General features: G+C 30.1%; 3 protein-coding genes across 5 annotated transcripts; 2 read left to right on the top strand and 1 right to left on the bottom strand.

Annotated features, from left to right (window-relative positions):
- The first annotated feature begins 2147 nt into the window (after positions 1-2147).
- LOC119670731 (formin-J-like) lies at positions 2148-6516 on the top strand. The gene is made up of 6 exons (XM_038081129.1): positions 2148-2760; positions 2828-4028; positions 4091-4918; positions 4976-6121; positions 6187-6335; positions 6411-6516. Exons 1-6 carry the CDS (start codon positions 2416-2418, stop codon positions 6471-6473), a joined length of 3732 nt encoding a protein of 1243 aa, XP_037937057.1. The 5' UTR covers positions 2148-2415; the 3' UTR covers positions 6474-6516.
- A 2045-nt stretch (positions 6517-8561) lies between these two features.
- Positions 8562-12028, top strand: LOC119670730 (vesicle-fusing ATPase 1). 2 transcript variants are annotated; one of them, XM_038081128.1, is made up of 11 exons: positions 8562-8661; positions 8796-8935; positions 9000-9088; positions 9150-9368; positions 9439-9584; positions 9648-10129; positions 10197-10721; positions 10782-11072; positions 11135-11319; positions 11384-11542; positions 11607-12028. In XM_038081128.1, the coding sequence occupies exons 2-11, from the start codon at positions 8927-8929 to the stop codon at positions 11737-11739; spliced, it is 2238 nt and encodes a 745-aa protein (XP_037937056.1). In that variant the 5' UTR covers positions 8562-8661; positions 8796-8926; the 3' UTR covers positions 11740-12028. The 2 variants fall into 2 exon arrangements, with proteins under 2 accessions (XP_037937056.1, XP_037937055.1); XM_038081127.1 differs by having other exon boundaries at positions 8601-8726.
- Positions 12029-15037: 3009 nt separating this feature from the next.
- LOC119670729 lies at positions 15038-19099 on the bottom strand. 2 transcript variants are annotated; one of them, XM_038081126.1, is made up of 5 exons: positions 18980-19099; positions 18709-18861; positions 18612-18644; positions 17215-17331; positions 15038-17030 (listed from the first exon to the last, which is right to left on the bottom strand). In XM_038081126.1, the coding sequence occupies exons 2-5, from the start codon at positions 18782-18784 to the stop codon at positions 15115-15117; spliced, it is 2142 nt and encodes a 713-aa protein (XP_037937054.1). In that variant the 5' UTR covers positions 18785-18861; positions 18980-19099; the 3' UTR covers positions 15038-15114. The 2 variants fall into 2 exon arrangements, with proteins under 2 accessions (XP_037937054.1, XP_037937053.1); XM_038081125.1 differs by having other exon boundaries at positions 18709-19099.
- Between the last annotated feature and the right edge of the window lie 1831 nt (positions 19100-20930).

The following is a 20930-nucleotide window of genomic DNA, read 5'->3' as shown; positions in this document are numbered from 1 at the left end:
ATATTTACATAAGTGCAGTGCAAAAGTCTCAAAGAAATTTCAATTTACTTTACCTCAATTTACTCGAAATCGCACACGGCCTACGTAAGTAATTTCAACTCAATTTTATACCGCTGCCGATTGAATGGGTCGAACGCGCAAATTTACAACAGAAATTACAATAATTTGTACTCTGTAAATAGGCTATTTGCATTTTTCACGAAAATAAGTAACAAAATAAAATAACATGCATTTTGGTTTAAAATTTGCTTTTCAGTGTGATTCGTCGCCATATGTTGTATGTGTTGCGTTTTAAGTAAATAATAAAAAAAATGATAAAATATTAAACCACATCTTTTACCCCATCAGCGTGAATTTTATATGCCATTTACACTGTCCTCAAATGGCTCATTTTGGTCAATAATCATAAATGAAAAGCAATTGACTCATTTTTGTATACAAAATCTTAAGCGCAAATAAGAACCATTAAAATGAGTTGCAAATGCAAATGAATACATTGAACATACCCTAAATAAAATTTTTTATGGCATTTCGACAATTTGTGAAAGCTATTTTTGATATATTTACAAAAAAAAGTAAACAAATATTTCCTTGAAAGCGATGCGCATCTTTTTGGAACTTCTACTACCCAAAAATAAATTAATCGAAGCTAAAAATAAGTTTTCAGTTTGTAAGGTTTGAAGGTATATTTAACCTTCGTACAACATTTTTTTATGTACAGGCCAAAAATCAAATCAACAGGCAAGTTGAAAAATCAGCTGCTTGAAATGAGAACAAATGAATTACAACGAATATAAACAGTTTGAAATGAATTATTTGAAATGAGCCAATTGGAGCCAGTTTAAGTGCAACATTGTGCATTGAGCATTGTATAAGCATCGCAAAAGTTGTTATGATATTTGTGTGCTAATACGGCGTTTACATTGACCGAAAATGGCTCATTTTGGTCAAAAATCGAAAATGAGTATCGAATGGCTCATTCTTGCATATAAAATTTCAAGCACAAAAATGAGCAATTTTCTCACATTCTGTATGAATGACGTTCGAATGCATTCCACATATGTTCCAAATGCAAAGGAATCCATTGAACATACCCTAAATGAAAGCTCTTCATGGCATTTTGACAGTTTGAAAAAGCTGTTTTTAACATATTTACAAAAAAAGGTAAACAACTGTTTGGTGGTTGCATTTTCTTGAAAACGATGCACTGCTTTTTAGAACTTTTACTTCCCAAAAAGTAATTAATCGAAGGCATATTTAACCTTCATGCAACATTTTTTTGGCACAGGCCAAAAATCAAATCAACATGCAAGTTGAAAAATCTGCTGTTGAAATGAGAACAAATGAAATAGAACGAATGTAAACACTTTCAAATGGCTCATTCAAAATGAGCCATTTTCGGCCAATGTAAACGCCATATAACTTACAATTTACAGAAACCTCATAAATATTTTGAATTATTGATTGATGTTTTCAAATATGTTTTAAAATACATTTCTATACCCTCTGAAGCATGGCATATGTCAAAAAAACCAAATTAAGTGTAATGTATAAGAATAATAAGAATATTAATCTATAAAATATCTATATAATTTTACATAATCCTATTAATACATATTAACCCATATCCGCTTAACGTTCGATTAATCGAGCGGCAAATTTTACAACCTTTTATGGATTTTTTGTTTATATTAGAAAAACTTTAGAATATATATATGTCACATTACTTTGAACGTATGAAGCTTTAGTTTTACAAAAATATTTGTGAGTTCACTCCACACCCCACACCCCAATACTAATTAAACTTTAAAGAAAATATTTTCACCAAAAATTCCAAAAAAATCCTTGTGCGGATATAGGTTAATACATACATATTACATATTATCCTATTTAAAAAAAAATACCCGTTTGTGTATTATTTTTCTTAAGTATAATTAATTGTTTTAGAGTTAAAATTCTTTTAAAAAGTTATAAATAATATATACTAATTCTGCATTTGGCTAAAATTTTTTATAGAAATAATTTTAATTTTTGTGTTAGTGCTAGAATTAGTTTATGAAGAAATCTACTTATACCTAATGTCTAAAAATTTATTTAAGTAATTCTGAATAGAAAAAAAATTTCATTCAAAATTGTCAGTACAAATATTAAAAATTTTTTTAATAAAAGTGAACATTTCTATCAAAATATTGCACATCAATTAAGATGTGAAAATTGATAAATACTGAATAAGCAATATTGAATATAAAAAAAACTATTGTGTTGACTTACTTTAGTTTCTGTTATGTTTCAATATTTGCGAACATTTCAAGCTGAGGGAAATTTTTGAATACGAAAGAAAACTTCCCAAACAAAATTTACAATTGGCATTCCACCACCTTATTTTTGTTGAAAGCAAGAGCGGGCGCGAAAGTCATGGATTCAAGTAAAAAGATTAGTATGCACAAGAAGAAGCGCTTGCCACACTCGAGTAGGGTTTGTGATGAAGTTGTGGAATATTATGAAAAGCATGCTGAAGATCGTGATATTATAAAATACATGCGCTTATCATCATGTTCTTCTGGTGCATCAATCGTTTCAAGTTCATCATCGACTAGTGGATTGGATGGTAAATCGCTAAATAAACTATTTGATAGCGAAGTGAAAAAATATCAAGCAGCAAAAAGTAACAGCTTGCCAAACGTTGCTGTAAATAAGAAGGCCAAAGAACATATAATTTCAATTACTATGGAGTCAAGGAGCAGTAAAGCAGAGAAAGAGGTTTGTTAAATATTTTATTTAAATTAACGACTTATTAAATCGATTTTTGTCATCACTATAATGTTAGAATGCTCGAGAAACTGATAATAAGACTGATTTTAAGACTCCACAAAAAGAAACGAGATCAAAAGAAACCCAAACGCCAGAATCGGTAACAAAAAACAACAAAATATTGGAATGGGACTCACTCGGCGATGTAGGCTACATAAAATCTAAATCAACTAGTAATATAAGTTTGTTAGAACGTTCTATACTTAAGGATGTGTTACAAGAATTGTCAATTTCGGGGGAAAAACTAAACGCGAATAGTTCAGAAGGAAATTTGGCAAAACTAAATGAAAATGTGAAAAAAGATGCAAAGGTGAAGTCAAAATCTTATGAACAAAATTTAAACTCACCATTAGCTTCCAGCACTTTGCTTGGGGCGAACGCAAAGTCATTAAGTGGGGACGCGCAACGTAAAAGTAAAGATGTTAGTACATCAACGTCATATACTAATTTTTTGCAAAAATCAGTACAAACATCCTTAACACGAATGTCAAATCTAACAGCAAAAGAAGTACAAGTCAATATATCACCAGATTCTATGGGTACCACAACAACTCCATCTAGTATCGATTATCACACCACTCGTTCCTCAAATAAAAATGTAGAAGAAGAATCTACAGAACCCAAGAAAGACAGTTCAACAACAAAACTGACGGATTCAAATGTGACAGATGACAAAGAAGATGTATTGGGACGTGAAAAAGAGCGTTTAACAGCAAGATTAACGGAAGTAATTCAAATGAATGCTGGGAACAGTGAAAACAATAATGCAACTACGACCAATGCAAGTACGACCGATTCAATAAAATTTGAAGAAGTACGCAATACGTTACGACTTATACTTGATGATAATACAGAAGCTTCATCATCAAATACGTCAATCACCCGTTCTCCACAATTAGATTTAGGTGTAAAGTTGCTTTGTTCACTTATTGAGGCTAAAAGTTTAGATCGAAAACAAAAGAGGAAACTTTTACGAGATATTGTAAACAAGATTATTGCCATGAGCTCAGAGGGTAGTTTTATGCAACCTTATCCAACTATAAGCTCCAGTTTGCCTCTTTCAGTGACTTCTTCCCAAGTTCCTATTGTAAAATCTGCACCAAAAGTCGTAAATTTACATGATAAAAACAAAAAGATTGCAGAAACAGACCTAAGTAATTCTACAGAAAAAATAAGAAAAAGCAGTGGAATAGGAGAAAAAGTCATTCATACGTTAGGTAAATACACAGTACATTATATTAAAGTATGAACTTTATTACCAATCATTATATATTTTAAGTTTATGAAGAACCTTCAAAACAGTCTCTCCAAGATCAAGAACAAACGGTGTCATCAAGTAGAGAAACTCGTCCAAGCAAAGAAAACGAGAATCCAAAAGTCGTTCAATCTAATAAGCCTGTACTGGATAAAGCTGCCAAACGAAATAAAAAGATGATATCGGATTCAGATACAGTACCTGCCACCACAACTGCTTCGTCCAGAACATCGAAAGACATTATTACCCCGAAGCAAACTACTAATATAAGTGACTCTAATACAATGGGGGAGTGGTTAAATCCCTTAACGCAATCGGAGATCGAATATGAAGAAAAGAAGCGTGCAAAAAAGTTAAAAAAGAAACCTAATGTTGAGTTAGATACGGAACGTAAAGTACAACTTAATTGGATTGATACTGAAATTGAAAGACTGGAATGTTTGAGACTTTTACTATTAAAACAGAACAGTTTGTTTGAAGCTTCAGAAGCACAAGGAAAAACTAACAACACAGAATCAGCTACTACGTCTAAACCAAGCACTGAAAAATTTTATGACACTGTTTATAGTAGCGGTAGCAAATCAAGTTCGGAAATGGATAAATGTGATGGAGAGGAAAGCGAAGAAATTGATGTTATCTTAGAGGTATCAAATGAAGATGTACTTGATAAAAATACTAAAGTTAAATATAAACGTGATCGTGTACGTGAGACACAAATAGTTTACGATAAATCTACATCCGAACCTAACTATGGCATTAAAACGCAAGGCAAGCCACTTTATCGCACTGTCAAAGAGACTGTAACTACTCGCATGCAACAAAAACCTAATGCTCAAACTAAACGTTTAACAGGTAACTGATTATTATATTCTTTGAATTTAAAATTAAATGAAAAATCATGCTTTTTAGACACTTATAAAGCCCCACCTCAACGTTCTAAAATCCAAACTCCTTCAACTAGTAATGAAATGGAAACCGTTGACACGTATGGACAACAACGCAAACAAGAATTTTTGGATAAATATAATATAAAGAAAAAACATCATTATGAAAAGTTAGTCCAGCAACAACAAGAGCAAGAGATGCAGTTAAAGGATCAGAAGCGAAGGTTGCAACATCAAAAAAAGTATTTACAGCAGCAGCAACAACAACAACAACCAAATACTGTGACTAATGCGAAAGAACCGAATAACTATTATTCTGTGCCACATCGCGAAGAACAGAAATATTCGCAACATCCTCAGCGTACAGTACAAAGTAATAAAAGATCTTCGTCAGCTAAGCCTCAAAGAGTAATCGATGATGAGTCATTTCCAATACAAAATGAACCTAGTTCTAGCACATCTATTGGTTATCAACAGAATTCAGCAGCACTTCACTCATCATCGTCTGTTGTGATATCATCATCTGATTATTCTGTTCCCATGGGTTCAAACACTAATACATCTACTACAACAACCACTCATCAATATGATGCAGTGGGTCGTAATCAACAAGTTGCAACAATAGGCGTTCAAACCTCCAATTCGCTATTAGGCATAAACGGTGCACGTAGCATGCGTACACAATCCAGTACAACAAATCGTGTTTGCGGTACACCATGCCAATTTTTTGTGCCGTGCCAACCGAAGCTACCTTGCAATTGCGCCTTTGTGCAACCATTCTGTTGTAGGAAACATAGCAGCTGTTGTCGTTCATCTTCACCGATACATGTATTAACGCGAAAAGCAACACACTCTTTGGGAGTACAAGTGAAGCCAAAATCTATTGCTTATGTTATTACATTCGATGGAAGTGCAGAAGCGGTCAGTTCACCGCAAAATACAAATAACGAATCTGATCAGTCGGATGAACAACCACCACAATTAACGCTACAGGAATACCTATACCGTGCCAAACCACAATTCTATGCCGATTCCAAACAACGCAAATCAATACTTAATGAAATGCACACATTGCGTCAGGAACGGAACCGTGAGTTACGTGATATCGTTGAAGATAATAGTTTTAATACAATAGAGAAAAAGTTGAAGCGCTTGCCTCCACCACCAACAAGTAAAAACTATAAGAAAAAATTAATGAAGATCTGAAGACTCAAACATATTCAATTTCTTTTACAGACCAACTACGTATCTTTCCCAGCAAAGAAATGAAAGCCATGACTAAGAAACGTTTTGCAAATCTACCGGAAGTTGTGAAAAAAAAAGAACAAGAACGAGTGGAACGATATAAACGCGGCAACCGTTTGCTTAGAGATATATTTAATCGGGTAAGTAAAAAATATTAATTTTTATTTTTTATTAAATTTTAAATATATTTCATTCAAATTCTTATATTTCTGCAGAGATTACAAAACCGAGTTCGAAATGGGAAGATTTCTTTGAATCATAGTAGAACGATTATTTGAAATAAAAGAACAACTTTAAATTATTTTAGAATTTTTTTTAAAATCTTGTATATCTTTTTTAATAATTTTTATTTAATTAATAAACATTTACTGTGCGAGTTTACAAAACAATTGAAATTCAAGATTTTTTTTCTAAACAGATTAGCTGTGCGAACAAATCGAACATCAGTTGTACAAGATAATCAGTTAATCGAACAGTTCAGCTGGGCAAGCTAATCAGCTGATCAAACTAAACAGTTCGAGCCAATTAGCTAACCGAACAGATTACCTGCTCAAGTCAATCAGTTTACCAAACAGATCATCTGTTCGAGCTAATCAGCTGATTGAATGAATCAACTCTTCAAGACAATCAGCTGATCGAGCAAATAACTATGCTTGCTAATCAGCTGATGGAACGAATCAGCTATGCTAGTTAATTAGCTGATTAAATTGAGTTGTTCAAACTAATCCATTGACCGAGTAGATCAACTATTAAATTAATCAAATATCAAATAACGCGCATAAAACCTACTTATGTGTATGGACATATAGACTAGACTTTCGAGCAAGCATATTCATAAGATATGACCCGTATTAGTGTGTCAGTGGTCTATCCAACCTACAGAGCACAATGCATATTTTGCATTTTTAATTTTGTTGGAATTATAAGAAAATTCGAATGAACGGAAATTCAAACTAGCGAAGTTCTACTGATTATAAATCTCTACGAAAGTTTCGTTCTCTACGAACAAACGTGCTAGCTAACAACTTAGAAAACGTAAAAGAAAGTGCTACCTAACAGTACTAAAATGTGTTTAAAAAAACTACTAGCAAATATCAACTAAACGATATATACAAACAAAAGCACCATGTAACAGCACCAAAAACAAGCAAGACAAGATTAATATACATATATTCCATATTACTTAAAACTTTCTGAAGAAAACTCCTGTATAAACAGTTTAAACAAATTTCGAACATTTTTATGTTTAGGGTCGTGTGCGAGTTAGGCTAAGTTGCGTTCTAAATGAGGGAAATTCTAAGTTGTGCCGATAATGTAGTGAGGTGTAGATACGTGTTGATAAATGGCTAAATGTGTGCAGTGGAAAAAACCTCAAAAAATCTTCCATTTGGTTTAGCATCAACTTAGCCTAACTCGCACACGTCCTAGATATTATTGTATGTTCCCATTGCTATCGTTAAATCACTTTATTTCATTTAGGTCGGTAATGAAATTTGATTAATAGCATCTAATTTACTAAGTAAACTTCATTAACCATACAAAGAGCTTCCATGCTTTTTAACTTAATTTAAAATAAAGCAAGGAAAATTAAACCAAAAATGTCGAATGCAACTCTTAAAAATAAATTTCCCAAAGGGGAAGTTATCAAAATTTGAAATATTTGTCATATGTTTTATATGTAAAATATAAACAAACAACCGCTGAACTGTTAACAAACACACGGAGATAGTAAGTATTTAATAAAATCTCTGTTTTTATTAATTGTTCGAAAACCACATTTTGTTCCACTATTTCCTGCTACACCTATTTTCTGTGTAAAACAAAATGAAGTGAAATTAGAAATGAAAACTTTTATATTCCTTAGTAAATACGTATATACATGCATATTTACATGTTCAAATTTTATCTACAAATTGGTTTTTTTTTATTTTTGTAGAAAAGTGAGAGTGTTTGTGGAAATGTTGTCAAAGTCTAGTCAGTGTAGATGCAATAATAAATAATAAATTAATGCAATAAAGAAATAAATAAATATTGACATAAGTGCAGTACAAAAAATCTCTATGAAATTTCAATTTACTTTACCTCAATTTACTCGAATTCACACATAGTCTAATAATATATAGGAATAGTAATATAAAAATATATAAAATTTTTATTTATCTTGACAAAAATCATGAATCTATGTATTTATTTCTGCGGCTCTTCAATCTATACAGGAATTTGTATTGGCCCGCGATTATATTTGGTCTAGACGTCGCTGCTTCAAAGTACTAATTCGCTAATAAAACAACAGCTAAAAAAATCACCATTCAAATTTAAATCTTGGGATATTTTTTATTTCCAGCTGGCAATACTGATTTGTTTACAAACACTTGTCATTTCTTGCTTTGACTGACCCTACGCAAATTTCACTGACTGTTTGTCAATTGTCGTGTGTCATTCATTCTGTGTTGGGAAATTACTGAAGTGAGTAAAAGCAGTGATTTCATAAATATTACTCATAATAAATAATAAAAAGTGATTTAGAAACAGTATGTAAAAATATTAAAATTAAATTAACAGTTGAAATAATTTTATTCAATCACTGTATTGCATCTTAGATTTCTGAAGGACGAAGTGCCATAAGAAAAATATTCGATCGATATATTTTTGCAGAGAAAGTCCCCCAAGTCAAACCCACCCCCATTAAAATAGCTATTATAGCAAAAGTACAACAGTTTTAAGCTTCGACATGTCTTATGTGAGTTACATTTGTTTTTTTTTCAACTAATTATATATAATTTAAAAAAATTACCTACACGCAGCGAATGAAAGCAACAAAATGCCCCACAGACGAATTATCGTTAACTAATAGAGCCATCGTGAATGTCAGTGATTTTCCGGATGAAATCAAGTACGTAAATACAAGTTTAAAAGTGATTTCTTATATACAAACGTATGCTTATATAAATTAGGTATTGCGACATTTCACCTGGCCCAAGTCAGCACTACATTTTCGCACTTGAAAAGACAACCGAAGTGCCACGGGGTCATGTGGGATTTTCATTGGTACAACGAAAATGGGCTACACTCTCCATTAACCAGGATATTGATGTGAGACCGTATCGTTTCGACGCCAATTCTGATGTAATTACTTTGGTTTCATTTGAAACTGATTTCTTGCAAAAGAAAACGTAAGCTTATTTTTACATATTTGTGTAAATACATTAAATACATAATTTATTTAACAATATATGTGTCCAGCACCTCACAGGAACCGTATGACACCGATCAAATGGCAAAAGAATTTCTGATGCAATTCGCTGGAATGGCTTTAACTGTTGGCCAAACTTTAGTTTTTAGTTTTCAAGATAAAAAATTACTTGGTTTGGCTGTGAAGATATTAGAAGGTATTAAATTATTTTTTATTTAAAAATTTTTGATATACATATATGGTAATTAAAATATTTTAGCTGTTGATCCAAAGTCATTGGGTGAGGGAAAAGAAGCTGCTACGAAAAATGTACGTTTTGGACGCATACTTGGCAACACAATTGTGCAATTTGAGAAAGCAGAGAATTCTTCATTAAATTTGCAAGGCAAATCCAAGGGTAAAATCGTGCGCCAATCAATCATAAATCCAGATTGGGACTTTGGCAAAATGGGAATTGGTGGCTTGGATAAAGAGTTCAATGCTATATTTAGACGAGCATTTGCTTCACGTGTTTTTCCACCTGAACTTGTTGAACAATTAGGTTGTAAACACGTTAAAGGCATACTGCTCTATGGTCCTCCTGGTACTGGTAAAACGCTTATGGCACGACAGATTGGTAATATGTTGAATGCACGTGAACCAAAAATTGTTAATGGTCCACAAATATTGGATAAATATGTTGGTGAGTCTGAGGCAAATATCAGACGACTCTTTGCAGAAGCTGAAGAGGAAGAAAAGAGGGTACATATAAATATATATTTGAGTAAAGAATATTTAATAAGCGACACTTAATTATGTTTGTTTATAGCTTGGCCCAAATAGTGGTCTTCACATTATTATATTTGATGAAATTGATGCTATTTGTAAAGCACGTGGTTCTGTTGCTGGCAACAGTGGAGTGCATGATACCGTTGTCAATCAATTGCTGGCTAAGATTGATGGTGTGGAACAACTCAATAATATACTAGTCATTGGTATGACCAATCGTCGTGATATGATTGATGAGGCTCTTTTACGTCCAGGTCGTTTGGAAGTTCAAATGGAGATAAGCTTACCAAATGAACAGGGACGTGTACAAATTTTGAATATACATACCAAACGTATGCGAGAATTTAATAAGATTGCTGGGGATGTTGATAGTAAAGAAATTGCTACACTTACCAAAAATTTTAGTGGTGCTGAAATAGAAGGTTTAGTACGTGCAGCACAATCTACAGCTATGAATCGTTTGATTAAGGCTGACGCTAAAGTAACTGTAGATCCAGAGGCTATGGAAAAATTAAAAGTTACACGTTCAGACTTTTTACACGCTTTGGAGAATGATATTAAACCTGTAAGTAGCAATAAAAACTTTATTTATTATATGTTATTATAAGTTATTGCTAACTTTTAGGCATTTGGTACGGCATTAGAAATATTGGAGAATATGTTGTCACGTGGTATTATTAATTGGGGTCAACCAGTTACTAATATTTTGGAAGATGGCATGTTGTATGTACAACAAGCTAAAGCAACTGAAAGTTCTGGCTTGGTTTCAGTACTTATTGAAGGTTCTCCAAATTCAGGCAAGTCAGCGTTAGCAGCTAAATTAGCTAAAATGTCCGACTTTCCATTTGTCAAAGTTTGTTCACCAGAAGATATGGTGGGCTTTACTGAATCAGCAAAATGTTTGCACATACGTAAGGTAAAGTAATGAACAAAATAATTACAATTATAATATAAATAAAATTCTCTCTATATTATTAGATTTTCGACGATGCTTACCGTTCTATGCTCAGCTGTATTGTGGTTGATAATGTTGAACGTTTATTGGATTACGGTCCTATTGGACCACGTTATTCTAATTTAACTCTACAAGCTTTATTAGTTTTATTAAAGAAACAGCCACCAAAGGGTCGTAAATTACTTATTTTATGCACATCAAGTAGACGGTAAGTAGTTGTTTTATTTACCTCTATATTCTTTATATAAACTCTTATACTAAATGGAATACAGTGAAGTCTTGGAAGAAATGGAAATGTTAACTGCATTCACATCTGTGTTGCATGTACCCAATCTTTCACATCCTGATCATGTTTTAGCAGTATTAGAAGATTCAGATCTCTTTAGCAAGGGCGAATTACAGGCTATTGGTAAGAAAATGTCCGGTAAAAGGTGAGTCATTTTATAATATCTTGCAACCTGGGTGTATTATTAAATATTTTTTATTTTATTTTAGAGTGTTTATTGGTATTAAAAAGTTACTTGCACTTATTGATATGGTACGACAAACTGAACCACAGCACCGCGCCATTAAATTCCTTTCAAAAATGGAAGAGGAGGGCGGCTTAGATATGGTTCGACAGCAGTAACCATTCAGAACTGAATTAAACATGGCAGTTGTTGATGTAAACGACGTATTTTAACTTGTAAGTGCAAAATATTTAATCTCTTATATGATTACCAACAAACACATACATATATATATGCTTTTAAAAAAGAAAAGTACTTATAACAAAATATTTAATGGCAAGTATAGAGTACACGTAGAAATACCTGATTATACTTAAGAATTAATTATGCACCACATAAGATAATAGGGCATAATTGCAATAATTAAAGATAAATGCTTTCCAATTTTCAATATAAATTATATTAACGTTTTAGCTAACATTTTAAGCATTTATTTAAAATATGTTTGTTCATGTCGTTTAATATAACTTATGTTTAAATTTATAATGTATGTAGTTGAATTTTATTATAGCAAATATTTTAATTTGCTTACAGTTATATTATAAATTATTATTAGTTTAAATACTGTACACACACTATGTGTAGATATTTAAAACAAAATTAAAAATTACTTATAAATGTTATAAATTATAAAGTTTCGATTGTCTACCCTGAAGCACTCTTCTTTATAACAGAAGAATTCCCTTTAGCTTCTTTTTCTTTCAAAATTTTCTTTTGAAAGGAAAATATTCAATTAATAAAGATTGAAGAACTTTCTATATCTCACTATAACACCATCTTTCAATATACGTTATTGTAATATGTATAATAAACTTCGTTTATTATTAATTTTTAAAAATAAAAAAGTTATTGTAATTTTTTATTAGGCAAATTTTATTTAAACCTAAGTAACAGACAATTTTTGCTAGAGCAAAAATAGGAACCGTACCGAAAAAGATATATATCAGCTTATAGTACTTCACTATATTGTTTGATACCTTCAGCTCCAGCGCAAGAACAGATTTAATTTATAAAAGCAGTTTGTTTTTTTTTTTATAAAATAAATTCATTAAAAAAAACTAAATAAAACATTTTAATCATAACAAAATAAAAAATAATTTCGGTAATCAACGCCAATCAACGATAACGATATTTTTACCAAATCCAAAAACGAAAACATTCTGATATATATTAATATTTTTTTATTGAACTGAATGAAGTTCCCAACTTCAAGTCCTGATTTATATCAATCGAAACTTTATACTTTAAATATTTTTGTATATTTAAATTTAATTAAAATTTAAGACATTCCAAATATGTAAAACATGACAAAGAAAAATTCAAGCTTATACTAAAACGATTTATAATTCTTAATAATTTCTTTATAATTTGATTTAATTAAGAAGAGAAATTTACTAATTAGCGAATAAATAAAAAATCTTAAGTTAATGAATGGCCATAATAATAATAAATAATTATTATTATTTTAATTCGTTTTGTATCTAGAATATTCAAAAATATTTATTCAATTAATATTTCAAAATGTTTTCCAATAATAAATTATTCTAGATATTTTCACATATTGTTATTGTAAATTTTTTTTATATATGTACATTATTCTAAAATATTTATTAAATTGTTATTATTATAATATAATTTAACATATAATTTTTTAATTATATACTTACCTATACTATATGTAGTATAAGATATCCTAAAGAAATTTAAACTTAGTTAATTCTCATATTTTAAACAAGTTCGCTTCACTAATCTCTAATACTAATCTGCTTATTTCGGAATTATATAATAAATTTATATATGTGTAGTTATATTTTATAAATGTATAAATGTAATATATATATATATATATAATTATATAAATGTAATATATATATATATTTAATATAAATATATTATGAATCATGTATACAAATATATATAATACATATATACAATTATATGATTTATTCGAGCAATATCAATTAATAGTTATTATTAATATAAAAACTTTAAAATTTAAATTAATATAATTATATACAGCTATATACAAAAAAATTATTAAAATTTACTCAATAGATGTATTATTAATTAATTCGCTGTTTAAACTAAATAAATTAGAAACAAAATTAAAAAAATAAGTTCATTTTAATGATATATGAAATTGTATATTATTTACAAATATTCTAAAATTAAATATATTATAACACCACACTATTCGTTATTAAATCATTGTTATTAAATTAATTAAATAAATTATCAAAAAACAAAGAAATGTATCGAATATTTGATATGATTGATGATATATGATAAGAATTCAAATTAATTAAAAAAAAGGTTGGTTAATATGTAAGATTTAACATTACTAAAGCAAATATTGTTAAAGATAATTCAATTATTTTAAAATAAGTATATATAAATATATTATTATATTAACTTAATTATAAAAATTATGGTAATAAAAACTGTTAAAAATATATAATTGTTGTTTAAATTGTTATTTAATATAATAGAATTTTAAATCTAAAAAGTGAGTAAAAATACTGGACTTTCTAAAAATTTTTGTGAAACAAAAACGTCACATGACGTTTTTACTTTTCAGAGTTCCCGAGTTACTTTTTTATCTCCTCAAAGTCGAAGTTATAACTTCGAGATAAGCGTTTCGAGGTGATTTTGGTCATAAAAGAAAAATTAAAATTACTGTACTCATCTGAAATGGATCCGTCTAATATTTTTCTGCTTCCAAATCTAGCATTAGGACTTTGATGAAGAACTGCCAAGCCAATTATGCTAATAAAAAAAAAACTATAGAAGTAAAAGACCAGAATTAAATCATGATATATTGGATTAAACAATGCATAGTAAGTCATGCCTTTTGAATCTCATCAAATGCACATCTTAGTCTTCAAACTATTCATGATTCGTTTTGGTATTGTTATAAACTTTTTACAAGGATTAACGTAGGCTGTATTGCATCTAGAATTAACCGAATTTCAACATTTTTTATAACTACCTAATATTTGATCCAAAAAATTATTCCATTTAGTTTAAAGTGATATTTCATTAATCTTGATATATAGTACGTCCTTTTTATTATGTTCAACCATTTATCGCAATAAATCAAAATGACGATTTTGAGCACATATTTCGATAAATTGCAATACTTCCATTTATTACAATAAATTAATGCCACTTTGAACGTGCTATTAGAGACACTTCATTCCTACTGTTATATTATTATATATAACAGTAATAATAATTATCTATTAATTATAACAATTATCTATTAGAATATAAAATGCAATTTGTATACAATATTACATATTATTTTTATTAAATAAGGCAGAACTCCGCCTCCTTATATTATTAAAACAAATTCCATTTATTTTGTACTATACAATATATATATAAGTAAATTTTTAAATATTAATATTATTATTATAACTTATTATTATTATGACGATACTGACACGGAAGGTGTGGGTCGAATACATGGAGACAGACATAGACACTTGTTACTATACCTTAGGCTGATGGTAAGACTGTAGAAAATGATGTAGTAAAGCTTCACGATCTCTGGTGAGTGGCTGCCCTGTATTCTGCGATCTGGCGATCCACCCCATAATCATATTTCTCATTTCGGTTTTTATAAAGTCATGCGGATACCCATTAACCAGATAAAGGGTCTTGTAATGCAAAAGATCGGTATGTACAAAAGCATCGCTGGTCCGAAATAGCACTTTACGTAAATGAGAAATTATGGCGTTACGTTTAATTGCAGTGGATACATGGGAGGTGAAATGCACCGTACGCAGCGACTCTGAAGGCTTATGATGAACGGATAAGAGGAAGGAAGATGATGTGCGCATTATCCGATAATCCAGATATGTCACGAAGGGATGACACCCGACATTAGCATCTAAACGTTCAACTTCATAGGAAACATCATATTCAGTCATCTGAGGAAACAAGCGCATAAAACTAGACACGCAAGATTGATTCATGTAAAGCAGCACATTGTCTACACACTTCCACCAGGCAAAAATACTATGCGACAAGAACAAAGTACTGTGGTGTAACTCAATCCGGGAATCGAGATATAGAGTGGCAAGTATTTCAGCGGCATCACCATCTTGTGATAACGTCTCCATTTGGTGATATAAGTTACCATCAAATGTAAAACAATTCCCCAAATTCAGAATGTAGTCCAGCAACTGATGTAGCAACTTGACATCGATTGGACAGGCACTCTGGAACCAGGACTGCTCCATAAAGTACTGTAAAACACGCCATAACGATGTGATGCGTGTATCAGTATATATATCCTTAATTTTCATAGTCACTAATACGTATCCGCGACGTGGTTTAATCTGCAGAAAATGGTCGGTTAGATGATCTATGTCGAGTATATTGTGTGAAGATAAACGACCTTTTAAGGTAGTCTGCAATATGAATTGACACAACTTATGCAACGGATTTGTATACCAATTTATCGGACTGCAAATAGGTTGTATAGGATGGTCGGGTTTATGTGTTTTTATAGTTCCATATAAATATGGAAGGGTTGGCTTCTCATTAATGCGTTCTTCTAGCTCTTTATGAATAGCTTGGGGATAAGGGTTTCCATCCTTATAGATACCGCACAATGAATTAAATATTTCATGATAGTGTGCACCCAACTTACGAACCAATTGGCCTACATCATCGCAATATTTCACACATTCACCTCTGGCGATGTAAGAATCAAGCCAAGCATTCACTTTTGAGATATAGTTTTGTTTGGATATTAGCATTGTTGTACTTCCGTTATCCGACTGTACCGCTAGCACATCCTTGTGCCTGCGTAAGAAATCGAGGGTTATGTGGAACAGGTATCTTAACATATGATGGAATCTTGTAGGATTTTGATGTTTAACCATAACTTCGAGAAACTTAGTGAAATGTTCCTCCATTTGTAACTTGCAGTAAGCACTTAGATCTTCGCAGGCCTCTATGTAAGCATCATGATCAGTGCACAAGATTGTATAATAGTCCTGGATGGTAGGGGGAGTTATTGGGCAATACTTTGGCCCAAAACTCAACAGGATTTCTGCCTCTTCAGGTACATATAGAGCGGTTAAATTTAAAAAGCCACCTGGGATTACACGTGGATACAAATCACGGTAGCATGGTATAGAGACTGATGTGACCAACCGGGGGGTTGTTGCTTCTACAGCACTTGTTAGGAAACGTGATAAACTAGTAGGTGGTGGGGGGATGGTGACTGTTGGTACTGTAAAAGAGCTGTTTGTAATTGGTACATTAATCCAGAAGGGTTGCACAAAACTATCTTGGTGGACTATATCATTTCCGGACACAGACGTGGACATCTGGGCACAATCATGGTTGTCATTCATATTTTCCAAGGCAATAGATATGTCGTTCCTATGGTGCGCTAAATTAGTACAAGAATATATGTAAGAATAACAATATTACGATATCACAATTACAAATATATAAAATAATTATGCATAGATATATGGTCTTTATAATCACAAATATTAAAGGGGATGCATAGTACTGAATATGGACAACATTATAAAGTTTTAAATATGAAAAAACAAATAATTTGGAAATACCTGCATCTGGATCTTTTAAAGCGTCACCGCAAAAGGTGCCAGAGGGCTCACTAATTTGTGCTGGTGGACGATTAAAGATGTCACCACAAAGGGTACTACTGGGTTCAGCACTTAGCACTAAATGAATTATAAAAATAACATTTTTTACATATACAAAATATAATGACAAAATATATAGTAATAAATAAATTATATAAGTTAATAAAATACTAGATAATGATAATTTTAAAGTCAAGCTTAATATTTTACATATGCAGGTAGTAATGGATAAACAAATGAAATATAAGTAATAAATATAAATAATAAATATAAAAAAATAAATAAGAGTAAAAAACAATAGAAAATAAATATAAGAAAAAATGAAAGAAATAAGAAAAGAGGAAGTAAAAAAAAAATAAGGAAAAGAGAAAGAATGAAAAAAATTAGCATGTAAAAGTTAATTAATTACTAACAATGATGATGAAAAACAAAACCACAAACAAACGATAAATAATAATATACAGAGACACAAAAATAATATTAAATATTAATTAAACAAAAGTAATATGAAACAATATAATTAATTAATATTTAAAATATAAATGAAAATGAAGATAATGATTAAAAACAAATGATTTAAAAAAAATTAAATATAAGATATAAAAAAATTAAATATAATATATAAAAAAATAAAATATAATATATAAAAAAAGTAAAAAATAATATATAAATAAATAAAATATAGTATATGAAAAAATAATATATAATGTACAAAAACATGAGTATAATATATAAAAATATATAAATATATATATAAAAAAAGTAAAATATAATGTATAAAAAATTAAAATATAATATATGAAAAAGTAAAATATAATATATAAAAAAATGAAATATAGTGTATAAAAAAATAAAATATATATAAATAAATAATATATAAAAAAATAAAATATAATACATAAAAAAATAAAATATAATATATCAAAAAATAAAATATAATATATAGAAAAATAAAATATAGTATATAAAAATGTGAAACGTAATATTTGATTAATGAAATATTAATTAAAATAATTTTGGTGACAATAAGTAAACATATAACGAGTAAACAATTAAAATAGTGATAAAGAATAGTTAATATAACAAAAAAAAATCGATATGAACTATATTAATGTAAAACAATTACAAGGTGATAATAACAGTACAGTAATGCCCCCTATAACGCGAAACTAATTATGAACTGTACAAATCCCCGCGTTATATAGGGGAATACCTGTCTTATACGAGGGATTGAAATGGCATAATATGAAAACGCGTTATAAGGGTACCGCGTTGTAGGGGGATTACTGTATATAATAACTACTTACAAAAATGATAAAAAAACAATTACAAATAGAATTGATATAAAACATGAATACCTGCACCGAGATCGACGCTGGTTGTAGAGTCATCTGGTGGTAGTAATAAAAAAATAAAATAAGAAAAATGAGAAAATTATTAACACGCAATACCTACCTCCTGGTAGAGCTGGAACCGATGTATCAAGAATATGCGTTTGATTATCAATTTGCGCTGCCGAAGTAGCGTCCATGGTAACAGAGGAAGAATGCAAATGACGCGCAAAAATATTTTAAACAGAATGTGGATCTGAAAAATGGCAACACAACTCTAAAGATGTAATGCGCCAAAAAAAAAAAACTACCGTTGGTACGCCGGGTGATGGCTTTATATAGGTGTAAGAATATTGGCAATGCACAACCGGAATATAAACGATAAAAGAACTTACACACAATAAAAGCGGCGCAAAAAACAATAATAAGTGGAAATAAGTGATATTGACAATGCGCAACAGAAATAATAATGCACAAGACGACGCAGTACACGATTCGGAAACCTTTTAAACCGAAATGTGCATTGTCTGGATATGCAAATTTAAAACAAATATTAACACATACATACACACAATGAGAACGGAACAGAAAAGGATGGGGGCATTGCTTATATCCAAGACACGAACCAAAAAATACGATTCTTCTTTCAACGAGCTTCAATGAAGTGACAAGTTCAGTCAGTTAAGTTTCAAAAATAAAATATAAAGGATCCTTATACCAATAATTTAAAAATGAAAAATAGGTTCGTCACTTTTGCTTATTTCGTTCCTATTAAATACACATGTGTGGTTGGTTGTGCATTTCGCTTTAGCTTAAAAGCTCAGTTAGTCCGTATGTACCGTAAAAATTTAAGCGTACCTAAGCTAAAGCGGAATGCACAACCAACCACACCTGTGTATTTGATAGGAACGAAATAAGCAAAGTTCGCCGTTTTTGTTTACTTCGTTCCTATCAAATACACAGGTGTAGTTGATTCTACATTTCGCTATGACTTAAGTTCGCTTAAGTTCTTACGGTGCGTACCGACTAACTGAATCTAAAATCATATTATTAATATAAAATAAAAGTGACTTTCCCACTTTTAAAACGAATAATAGGTGAAATTAAAAGTTAGTATAATCAAAAGACAATATACATTTGTGCGGCAAAACGGTAAATAACTATGTACCTAACTATGTAGAAAAAAGTCACCACAAAAAATTAGCGATGGTAAAATGCAGACAAGAATAATTTCACAGGCAAGTCTGTTTTTTATCAACTGTGCTTTTGTAACCATTCATGTGATCGATTATTTAAATGATAATTTATGAATGAAGATAATTAAAAAAAAAAAAAAACAATGATGAGAATATTTTTAGAAAAATAAATATTTGTGATTTACAGTTGTAGTCTTAATAAAATAATTATAGTAAAATATATAATTCATTACCCTGGTAATGTGAATGTGTGGAGATATATCAATATTAATTAATGATTGTTGGTTTCAGTAACGAAAGTGTTGGATTTCTATCTTTTAACCTTCATAATCATTAGTTCTGGAATTTAATAACTATGCTCTTTTACTGTATTTTAGGTTAGATGCCATTTAAATGTTTGTTGCCTCTGTGCTTTTACGATAGAAAATGATTCATTTAACACATTTGGCACATATTTCAAAATTTAGTAATTTCCCTTGTGGGAAATTTATTTTTAATGGTTCAATTCAATATTTTTCGCCTTAAATGAGCTGATTTATTGATAACGACCTCATTTATATGAAAGCACTTTGTATGGTAAGCCACTAATGCTCATTAGTGGCTATAATGTGCTATAAGAATTTATTTTATTTTTTTGGAATATGATATTTTTTGAAAAGTGATATTTTAATAATAATAATTTATAATCATTTATAAAAAAAAAATAATTTATTATTGGAAAATATTATTTTGAAGTGTGATATTTTTAAAACTAAAATTTATAATTTTATAGAAAATAATATTTTATGTTTGGTATAATTGATGGGTTAGCCATTGGTATGGAATAATTATGTATTTGGTTGAATTATAAAGGGAATTTGAAGATAATTTTTACTTGAAATTTGTTAGAACAGAGCAAAAACAAAAATTTCATCGGTCCAGTGGATCTGTCGTATGAAAATATGGTATGAATATGTCAAACCCTGCGTTGTAAAGCATGCAAAGTGTGAAGAGGCTCTTCAGCTAGTGTATTTTAGACTTTTGCATTTAATATGGTTGATCTGTATCGATACCGCATTAAAATCCTTAAAGACCGTTGATGATGGTGCACATTATTGAAGAAGTGTATGTCATTAGTAAACTTTAAGAGAGTGTTCAGTCCATCATTAAG

The sequence above is a fragment of the Teleopsis dalmanni genome, chromosome 1, assembly GCF_002237135.1.
Source record: "Teleopsis dalmanni isolate 2A chromosome 1, ASM223713v2, whole genome shotgun sequence".
Taxonomy (NCBI): domain Eukaryota; kingdom Metazoa; phylum Arthropoda; class Insecta; order Diptera; family Diopsidae; genus Teleopsis; species Teleopsis dalmanni.
Note: the sequence above shows the minus strand (reverse complement) of the source record. Positions and strands in the feature narration are given on the sequence as shown.

Coding starts and splice junctions, on each gene's coding strand:
- LOC119670731 (XM_038081129.1), top strand. CDS start 2,416: ATGGATTCAAGTAAAAAGATTAGTATGCACAAGAAGAAGCGCTTGCCA. Junction 2,761..2,827: donor GCAGTAAAGCAGAGAAAGAG/GTTTGTTAAATA, acceptor CTATAATGTTAG/AATGCTCGAGAAACTGATAA. Junction 4,919..4,975: donor TCAAACTAAACGTTTAACAG/GTAACTGATTAT, acceptor CATGCTTTTTAG/ACACTTATAAAGCCCCACCT.
- LOC119670730 (XM_038081128.1), top strand. Junction 10,130..10,196: donor CTGAAGAGGAAGAAAAGAGG/GTACATATAAAT, acceptor GTTTGTTTATAG/CTTGGCCCAAATAGTGGTCT. Junction 10,722..10,781: donor TGGAGAATGATATTAAACCT/GTAAGTAGCAAT, acceptor GCTAACTTTTAG/GCATTTGGTACGGCATTAGA.
- LOC119670729 (XM_038081125.1), bottom strand. CDS start 18,784: ATGGACGCTACTTCGGCAGCGCAAATTGATAATCAAACGCATATTCTT. Junction 18,645..18,708: donor GGTTCCAGCTCTACCAGGAG/GTAGGTATTGCG, acceptor TACTACCACCAG/ATGACTCTACAACCAGCGTC. Junction 17,031..17,214: donor TTTAAAAGATCCAGATGCAG/GTATTTCCAAAT, acceptor GTACTAATTTAG/CGCACCATAGGAACGACATA.